A 9,619-nucleotide genomic window follows, 5' to 3' on the forward strand; every position below is an offset into this window, starting at 1 on the left:
CCAGGAAGCTGCAGTCAGGCCTGTACGTTTGAAGACAATTAATTAATATAACCGCTTCATTTAAATGGAAAATTTACTTAAGCAACATAAATTCTCCAAGAATTTGTCATAACACTCATAATCAATAATGATTTCAGTCACAAATATGTTTATTTCCAAGGATTTTGCATAGTAAACCATAAATTGTTGAAGCTGCACAATATACACTCCTATGTATTCTGAATAAAGAAATCAACTTCAAGCAATTTGATGAGGTAAAAACTAACATCTAGTTAGAAAGAATACTTCACATTGCAAAAAATAAACACACAAAAAAGGATTGTTAAAAAGAGTGAAATATTTCCTCACCTTGCCATCAGTTTTTTTATACTGAAACAGTTCTGTATATCAAACAATTTTGGTGCCTGTTTTACAGGACTAGTTTCAGGTTTCTGGTTAATTATAGACTCTAAACATGATGTAAATTGCACAAACTAGAGAAGATCTACTCACCTCTTTTAGTCACAATATTAACATGGAAACACCTGGGGTGCAAATTTAAAATACTCCCTACTTAAAAAAAAAAAAAAAACTTAAAACCCAATAAAGAGATAAAGAAAAAAATCCACCTGGAAATGCAGAACAAAAATCTTTGGAAAACTAGCAACACTCCCAATGTTCTATTCTTATAAATATGTCTATAAATAAAGACCAATTTACCGGTAATCCCAAACTGACCAGTGACTTCAGAACTGCACCTCGTTTCAACATGTAATCACTGTTAAAGAATGTCCTTTTTAAGAGGATTTGTCTTAAAATGATAGAACTATCAATACATTAAAACACATCCAACAAATACGCGTTTTAAATCTGTCCCGCTGAATCCCTCTCACTAAAACACAACTGAAACAACATGGAGGATGTAACAATGTTAGTAAAAACGAGCTCCTGTGTGGAGTGTCTGAATGCAGTTTCTTGAATTCTTTAGCTCCTGATGCTGAAAGCTTTGCTTTTCTTGATGGAGAGGAGGGGAGGCTTGATCTTTGGTCTACTGTCCGTCTTGTTTTCTCGTGCCGAGGATGCAAAACGTCGCTTGTAAATGTCTGGATACTGCTTTTGGAACTGAAGCAAACAACACTTGGTCAGTCTTTCAGGAGCAAAGATATGTGTGAATGACAAACTGTAAATTCAGAAAGCTGCAGCCACCAACAAGCATTTCAAACCAAACAAGCTAAAACAAAGTGTGAAGTTCAATTCTATAAAGGGGTTATAATAACCTGCTTCAGCTTCTTGCGTCTGTCCTTCTCACTTATGTTCTGATCAGTAAGCAGGATCTCCAGCAGCTCCTCCATGGCTTTCTGAGAGGAAGTTAGCTTTTGCTCTTCAAACTCAGCGCCGCTTATTTGGTGACAAAATGTGTACATGGGCACTGGAATACAAACGTCCTCCCCGCTCTCAGGTTTGGGAACAGAATCCACAGGGACCTAAACCCAGGATGAGATGTTGATCCCATAAATATGCAGGTATTGCTGTGTGGTAGGTCTGTACAATATATCACAAATGTATCGTTATCGCAAGATCAAGCTGTGCTATATGCATATGGCATAGGACGGCAAAAATTGCAATAAATGGTTTCCTTAAATGTGCAACAACAATCTTATGGCAGCGTGAAGTATTTAACGAATTAAATAAATCCATTTGGCCAATCAGATGCAGCCCTTCACGTTGTTGACCAATCAGATGGAGCCCTTTTATGTTAGATGTTCGCTTCCTATGTTGACGATAGTCTTTTGGAGTATATTATTAAACTGTTTCAGTGAAATGGAAATTATATTTTTGGTTGTTTTGCCATTTGTTCATATACCACAGGTTATATCATCATCCCAATATTGATCACTAATATCCTGTATGGCAAGTTTTCCTCATATTGTGCAGCCCCACTGTGCGGTAGCCTCGTCTTTTAGATGAACAATCGACAGGAGTACCTGCACGGTGCGCAGATGCTGTATGTGGTCACTGATGGCATTGAGCAGGTATTCTGGAACTGAGAAGATACTCTGCTGGTGGTCCATTAGAAATGACACCAGTCTGGTAGCCAGCAGCTCATCCAAGTCACACTCTTCAGCGCTGCTCAGAATACAGCCTGAAAATGTGTGAACCATCTGAGAAACACAAAAAAAATTAATGTATGCAATGTCGTTTAAACAAAAGTCAGCTTCACAGCTTCAAATATTGGTGCATTTCGCATTTGTAAATGCTTAAAAGACAAATGAATCTTTGCGTCGCTCCGGCAGCAGGCTAATCCATCTATCAGGTGGTATTCAGTGGCAGGTGGGTGGGATATTAGCAGACTTTTCTAAACTATTCCACACAGCTGATGGTGATCCTCTGCTGATGTTGGTTGTGAAGCCTTTGGATGCAATTATGGCTCAAAGTCTAGCTAAGTGAGTAAAAGGATTCTCTTGTGCACGTTCACCGGCTGGTGAAATGTTTATTTACAAACAATTCATGACCTCGAGACATTTTTTGATTGCAGTTTGGGTTTTTAAAAATGTGCATTCCTCACCAACGTCCGAGTGCTAATTGCAGGATGGAGACGAGGCATGTCCACATTCTGGCTGATGCGAGACACCATCCTCATGAGAAGCTGCAGCTTCCTGCGAGATGCAGGAGGCAGCAGGAGAGTGCAAAGCTGCAGAGCCTCAATGGCAACACGCTCACACTGAGGCTGGAGGACACCTATTTGAAGACAGTCACGATGTCGTAAAAAGACAAAAAACGCAACCACAAGGGATGAAAAAACACTTCCTTACTAAATTTAATGCGTGATGTATTGAACTACAAATTGTTTTTAAGTTGCCAATCTGAATTCACTGAATGTTTACATCAACCTGACGGCTTCCAAGTTGTCTGGAATGATACTGTTGTTTTATCAGCAGAACCAGTCAATCTGTGATTCATTTTTCTAGATTATACAAATGATGATGAAAAGACGAGAAGATTAGAGGAAAACTACAGCTACAGCTCTCTGTAGGGTGAGTGATGTTTCCAGTCAAGCTATAAAATGGAGCATTTTGATTCATGGTGACTGAATCAAAGTGTAAAAAAACAAACAAACAAAAAAAAACACACACAAATAACCATCACAAGATATGACAAAATACATTATTAAATATTTTATAAACAGTTATTAAACTCTGACGGACTGAAAAAATGCTTTGCTCTACGGTTTTCACACAGACTCACAAAGGTTAACCTCTAATAGGAGCCAGAAAGGAAGCTCTCATTAGTAGATGTTAGATGAGGTTATTTTGGCTGGACATGAACAGAGCAGACAGACAGGTAGAGGAGAGACGACCTTACTGTGCTCAGATTTGGTTTGAAGGAGCTGGAAGTTTCGGTTGGGCGCAAAAACAGGCGGTATGAGCAGGGAAATGGGTCGCGGCGGCTTGGACACATCCATGGAGCTTTGGCAGCGCCGGACAACAGCAGATGCAGGGAGCATCCTGACGTTAGAGGTGCTGGAGGCTGGTCTGGGCCCAGAGGGTTGTACTTTGGTTGTAGAAGGAAGAAAGGAGGAGGGGAAAGAATGGTGGGAAGAGAAGGAAGGATGGGAAGCCGAAGAAGAGTTGTTTGCAGGTGTGTTCACGTTGAGGCAGCTGGTTGATCGACCCTGCCATCTTATCCCATTGACCCTTTTGTCCCCAGTGTGGCTAACAATGTCCAGGCAGCTGCCGACGCTTTGAGGTCGCAAGGCGCGCGACCTTTGTGAAGCTGAGGAAAACCCTGACAACCCATTATTGGTTAAAGCACCTTCGTGTTTAAAAGTTTGGGTTCTTAAATCGCATGTTAAGGCCAAGGGATTTTCTCGGGTTGTGATAGTAGGTGTGTCATCCCGGCACATGTCGCTATGGGAACAAGATGCTAAGCTGCTGTTGGACTGAAACAGATGTTGCTGCGTGAATGAAGTGGAGTCATCTAGGATGGTTTCTAGCGAGAAACTCCTGGTTTTGGGTCTCCCGGAAACAACTGTGCTGAGGCTCGTACAGCTGCCTCTTAACTGGCTGCCGGCTTTCTCGGCTTCGAGTCGTGACTGAAGCTTCCGCCCGATCACCTCCCTCATGGGCGATTCGGTTTCATCGCAGGAGCCCTGCTTCAACAGGGACAGCAGGAGACACTCGGTGGAGCGAAAAGACGACTTGGCTGGAGGAGCAACTGAGGGGAAGTCGGAATTCTTTCGCTTCCCTCGCTGAAGCTTACTTGGACCCGTGACGTACCCACAAAACACTGAAAGGAGATGAGCAGAAAGCCAGAGAAACAAGCAGTGCAGGCAGAGCGTCAGTGCAAGCAAACAGCAGGGGGGAGGGAAACGGGGGAGGGGGTTGTTAGTTCAGACCTGTACATTTACTGCACAACATCAATAAGCAGAAAATACAGAGCTGCTTATATTTCAAGCATTCGCCAAACAACCAAAATCAGTTAGAAGTCATAACCCCTGTTAGAAGTCAACTGGACTCACATTAGACACAGCATGACAACACAAATGTGCAACCGGCATCCTCTGAAAGTCCAATGATCTGTTTCTAACCTCTCAAAGGCTTAAAAGAGGAAACGCAAACTTACCCAGGACATTAATAAACAGTTCATAGAGCTCAAATGTGAGCAATGGGAGTGGAAGGCTGTAGAAATAGTCAGACACCGTTTTGAAGACGTCTCTTTCAAAGCCGGGATAGGAGGGCTGCTCGCTGTCATACTTTGGCCCTGAAAACGAGAAACTGACAGCTTGAAATCCAGAACAAATGAACAAAAAAAGTCTACTTAACTGCTTTAGGAAAGACGTTTTAACACTAGCTAATGATAAATACAGAAGTGAGTTTAAAGTCCTGCTATGAGTTGACACATTACTTAATGATTTGTAAGCGAAATACCCGTCAGATCTAGGAACGACGCAGAAAGCAATCAGCTGGTAGAAGCAGCAGGGTGAAGCTGCTTTTAGCTGCACAACCTGGTGAGCTCACATTTCCAGTTTCTGTATTTCAGTCCAAACATCAAATAGTGCTCTCATCGAATGCATTTTTCAACTATTGCACTCACATTTTACCATTATTTGTTTATTATATTTAATTGGCACACAATTTTCTTGTATGCGGCTAAAGCGTTGGATTTCCCATCAAGCCAGAGCTGCCCTATCCTGGGCGTCTGGGTCTACCACCCTGCATGTTATCCAGCTCTCCCTTCTGACTTGGAGCTCAGGTGTGTTCCGTCAATCAGAATAAGGAAACACCTGAATCAGCTGATCAGCAGAAAGCAGTGCAAGAAGAGCTGGAAAACAGGCAGGGTGAAAAAGGGACAAAAGGCCCTGCATCAAAACGTTTTAATTGCCTTTGTGTATAAAAGGGGCTGTTCACCAAAAGAAAAAAATAGCCACGTTGTCTTGTGTTAATGTAGACAGCAAGAAAACATGGTATATTCAGCAGCATCTGATAAAATGATCCAGTCTGTCTGTGCTCATTTTGATTTCAGACTAGGAAAACTCCACAGTTTTGCAGAAACCAGGTTAGAAAAATAAAAAGAACTATGGAATGTAAAGAAATTAAGTAATTGCACATATGTGCATACAAAGTTATGGTTTTGTAAGTGTACAGACAATTTTCAAAGCTGCTGCAAAGCCATTGCACAATGAAATTTAAACAATAGATAGAATTTTAATTGATCCCATGATAGTGAAATTGATTAAACTACCTACTTTTACTTAACCATGATTTTATTTTAACATTGTCCAAAATTTGTGTTTAAAAACGTTAGACAAAATGTGTTTGTTCATGCATATCAAAGCTGTACTTACAATTGGCCAGACTTTTCATCGCAGATAAAACCCAGTGAGGAAGGTCGTCTAGAAGAGATGGATCACAAGTTAAGGAACTGCAATACGTCTGTTTTTGGAAAGTATTTTTAAATATTTTTTTAAGGTAAAAAAGAGAAAACTAGAATGAAATGTATTCATGGATGTCCATATAAATAAATCAAACTAAATTAGAAATAGTTTGAATTGTGAACTAATGAATTTAATTGATTACTATATTTTGGCAGTACTGTATTAACCAGCACTACTTATTACATCAAGTTTAACAGATTTTAATCTATATGTTCCAGATCTAACTTGCTTTCTGCATGTCAGAATATATTATTTCAACAAATTTTTATTATTCAGAAAATTAGGGTTTCTATGTCAGTTTGTGATGAACCTACTGGTTTTGTCATCCAGAGCAACCACTCCGTGTTTGTTGACTTTGGTCATGTTATGAATGATGTTTTGTGGATTGATGCAGCAAGGGTCCAAGACCTCATTCAAGGACACAACTCCCAGAATCCTTTGCAAGCTGAAAAACATGAAACAGACTCTGGAAAATTCAAACTCAAAATATGTTTGTGTCATATCTCTCATAGCTGATTTTATTCCTTTTTTAAATTGATGGCTAATAATGAATTCATACAAAAGTCAGAAAGTTCCAACAGATCTGCCAGGGAAACCCCAAAGTGGTTAAAAAAGGGTTTTGTCAGTAAACTGTGAGCTTTGCCTTTTGGCTCAGCTCATTCTTCACTACAATGGATCAATACAGGGACGGCAGTACTGCAGCCACTGCATCCATCCACCTTGAAAGAGCCAATTCCCATTCCAGCCGCTTCACACTCGACTGCGATCTCTCCCAGTGGACATTGAAGGTCCTGGTTTGATGAAGCCAAGTGAACCACAACATCCACAAAAAGGAGAGATGAAGTCCTGCAGTCTTGGCTGCATCTTGAAATAATGTCCATGAAAATTATGAAATAAACTGGTAACAATAGACATCCCTGCCAGAGACCAACATGCATTGGGGTTTGTAGGTGAGGGCCTGCAGGTAGGGCTTCCTACCAAGGGAGTTCACCGGGCTCAGTGTGAAAAGGCAACATGGAATCTGCTTCCTCTGGGCCAACCACTCGCTAGAATGACCACAAGGGTCCAGAGCTGTGTGAGCTGGGCTGCAGTCAAGGACGGTACCTTGGCGGTCCAGTTTTTGAGAGCATCTCTGAACTGGCAAACAGGAGTGGTGGTGGGAAAATCCCACAACTAAGTCTCCCAGAGAAAGCCAACCGGTAATTCACTATTGGAGGGGAGAATCTGTTTGATAGTTAAATCTCTGATTCAAGAGGATCAGTGTTATTTTTGTCCCGATCGTAGGTCTGAGGGTCCCTACTAAGGGTCTTCTGGAACAACCAGAGCGGAAGTTTAGCAAGTAATGCCGGCATTAATCAAAAAAAAAAAAAAAGAGAGAAAAAAATCTTCTAGTTATTTTTTACTGGGTCAGGGTGATGTCTCTCCAGATTTCCTGTTCATCCTCTGCTGTCAGCTCTCTTCTCTGCAACTTCTGCTCATCTGCAAGATGACTCTGGCCACCATGACATGCTTGGAGGGCAGGATCTACATTTTCCTGTTTAAAAAAAACAACATAATTAAGATATAAGACAGACATTAATAACAAAATCTGCATTCATGTTAGTTGCATATTGCATGTTTGCTGTGGTTTAACATACCAAAGATTCTTTGTCATGTTTCTTTACGGATTTGAATTTAAAGAAACCTTCCTTGTCCCTGAGTGAAGGTCTTCTTCTAATAGTACTGGTGGCTGGAGCCAAGCAGGGGATGGGCTTTAAAGGAGACGTGGAAGGAAATCTAGACAAGAGACAAGAGAGTTGATAAGAGAATGTAAGAAAACAGGTTTTTCTGTGTTTTGGTAATTATCTCTAAACTTTCTTTAAATCACTTACCTGTAAAGAATGTTGTTGTCCTCCAGATCCTCTGTACCCCAGCGACCTTTCACATCTTCAATCACATGGTTTTTTAGAAACTTCTTCAGGAGTTGAACCGTTTGCTGTCTGGTGACATCGGGACCAAAGTTGCTGTTGCAGCGGAGCATCTCGTGCAGCCAGTCCACAGCAGAAGAGGCGGTGAAGCAGCAAGCGTAGACCCTGAAGTTTTGGCGATGCTTCTTGAGGGGCATGCCGGCCCGAAACAAACGCGTCACCTCATTCCACTGCAAAAGAACAAAAAACATTAAAAGATGAAAAAGAAATGTAGATAAACACCAAATAAAACCTGTGTGTAAAACAATAACATTTTAAACTATGGAAAATTATACTTATAAATTGGATTTTAAATTGGTCCATATCTTCTTTGATTCTCGTGTTAATGGGGCAAAAGCTAAAACAGAATAAAAATCTATTCCTTAATTTCTGCTATAGCAAATAAATAAGCAATCAAAACCATTATGACTGATTACATTAAAAATGGAGAATGAATGAAATTAAAATAATTAGAATGAAATTAAAATAATAAACAGCAACTTTATTTATTTTTCAGTTGCAGGGAATTGGGAAAACAGAAATGTAAATCAGGAAAATAACATCAAGGTGAAGGGGGGAAGATAATACGTGTAACACCCGGTGGGGAAAAAAAACGTTAAACACGAATATGAGCTTCAATTAGAATTTATTCGAAGTCAAGTAACGAAAAAAAACTTTAGCAAAGTTTTATAAAGAAAAGGTCGTTTGCTAAGTTGTGCAGCAATTCAAATATTCATTTAAAAACAAAGATAGACCAAGTTAGAGTAAGTAACCTACCAACTTCGTTGCTCTGTACGGTCCGGGGGTGATTATATGAGAGCTCATGTTTATAAAAGACAATTTCAACGATTTCCCACCTCAATCGACATAAAAATAAAGAAAAGTATCCATGTTTAAAATAAAGCGTTTCCTCTATTTAGATATAAAAGCCTTTAGTCAGAAGCATTCAGCGCTTGCTGTTTGGTTTTTTCTTCGTCTGTTTAAAATTACGAGCCGTCCTCTGCTAGCAGCTGATTGGATGGGATTTGTACCACGTGACCAGCCTGGACCTGGAGAATTGCCTACAAGCTAGGCCTACAAGTTTCAGAACACTCAAAATGAACAACTTGGTAGTTATCAACATTTTACTTTAATTTGCATTTCTGCATTTATTTCTCAGACTGCATTATTTTTGCTGTTAATAAATGATATTTATTCATCACACTGCAGTATTTTTGCTGTTTATAAATTATGTGAAATTAACCAGTCAGTCGAAATATTTATTAAAAGCAAAAAAAGTTGTTTTTTTTTTGTCACTCGTGAGAAGTATACAGAGTACATCACTATTGTCCGATTTCTTTAGAAAGATATAGAACAAACAGCAAATAGGATCACAATTAATTTTGACAAAAACCTGCCGTGACCCGGATTCGAACCGGGGTTGCTGCGGCCACAACGCAGAGTACTAACCACTATACGATCACGGCGAGCTACTTCTCGAACCCCGCTGACTCCTTGACATCAATCCAGTCACATTCCAACTTTGCGCCAATCTGGGCTGACTTTGCAATCGTCTATCTTGTGTTTACATTTTTGCTCATAATATTCCAAAGCTAAAAATCTGCTAAAAGATAAAATAAGAAGATCGTAGTTCATCACAGAACCGACAGTCGCATTTTTAATCAACAATCATCCAGATTACATAAACTAAAAAAAATAATAAAGCTATTTGTGTTTCATAAAATTCTAGGATGCCCACGAACCAAAGTAAACTGCAAAC

At 40.0% G+C, this 9,619-nt stretch overlaps 1 protein-coding gene and 1 non-coding gene across 3 annotated transcripts; both read right to left on the reverse strand.

Annotated features, from left to right (window-relative positions):
• Positions 1 to 126: 126 nt before the first annotated feature.
• Positions 127 to 9,050, reverse strand: depdc1 (DEP domain containing 1). Of its 2 annotated transcripts, XM_011474212.3 has the most exons (12): positions 8,638 to 9,050; positions 7,786 to 8,051; positions 7,552 to 7,690; positions 7,318 to 7,448; positions 6,229 to 6,359; positions 5,825 to 5,872; positions 4,603 to 4,740; positions 3,343 to 4,266; positions 2,546 to 2,718; positions 1,965 to 2,141; positions 1,257 to 1,463; positions 127 to 1,101 (listed from the first exon to the last, which is right to left on the reverse strand). In XM_011474212.3, exons 1-12 carry the CDS (start codon positions 8,683 to 8,685, stop codon positions 964 to 966), a joined length of 2,520 nt encoding a protein of 839 aa, XP_011472514.1. In that variant the 5' UTR covers positions 8,686 to 9,050; the 3' UTR covers positions 127 to 963. The 2 variants fall into 2 exon arrangements, with proteins under 2 accessions (XP_011472514.1, XP_011472515.1); XM_011474213.3 differs by lacking the exon at positions 3,343 to 4,266 and having other exon boundaries at positions 8,638 to 9,045.
• A 204-nt stretch (positions 9,051 to 9,254) lies between these two features.
• On the reverse strand, positions 9,255 to 9,326 carry trnah-gug. Its single transcript has one exon. It is a non-coding gene; the product is annotated as a tRNA-His (tRNA).
• Between the last annotated feature and the right edge of the window lie 293 nt (positions 9,327 to 9,619).

This window comes from Oryzias latipes, chromosome 4, assembly GCF_002234675.1.
Source record: "Oryzias latipes chromosome 4, ASM223467v1".
Taxonomy (NCBI): domain Eukaryota; kingdom Metazoa; phylum Chordata; class Actinopteri; order Beloniformes; family Adrianichthyidae; genus Oryzias; species Oryzias latipes.

Coding starts and splice junctions, on each gene's coding strand:
- depdc1 (XM_011474212.3), bottom strand. CDS start 8,685: ATGAGCTCTCATATAATCACCCCCGGACCGTACAGAGCAACGAAGTTG. Junction 6,360..7,317: donor AGAGACATCACCCTGACCCA/GTAAAAAATAAC, acceptor CATGTTTTTCAG/CTTGCAAAGGATTCTGGGAG. Junction 5,873..6,228: donor TGCTCTGGATGACAAAACCA/GTAGGTTCATCA, acceptor CATCTCTTCTAG/ACGACCTTCCTCACTGGGTT.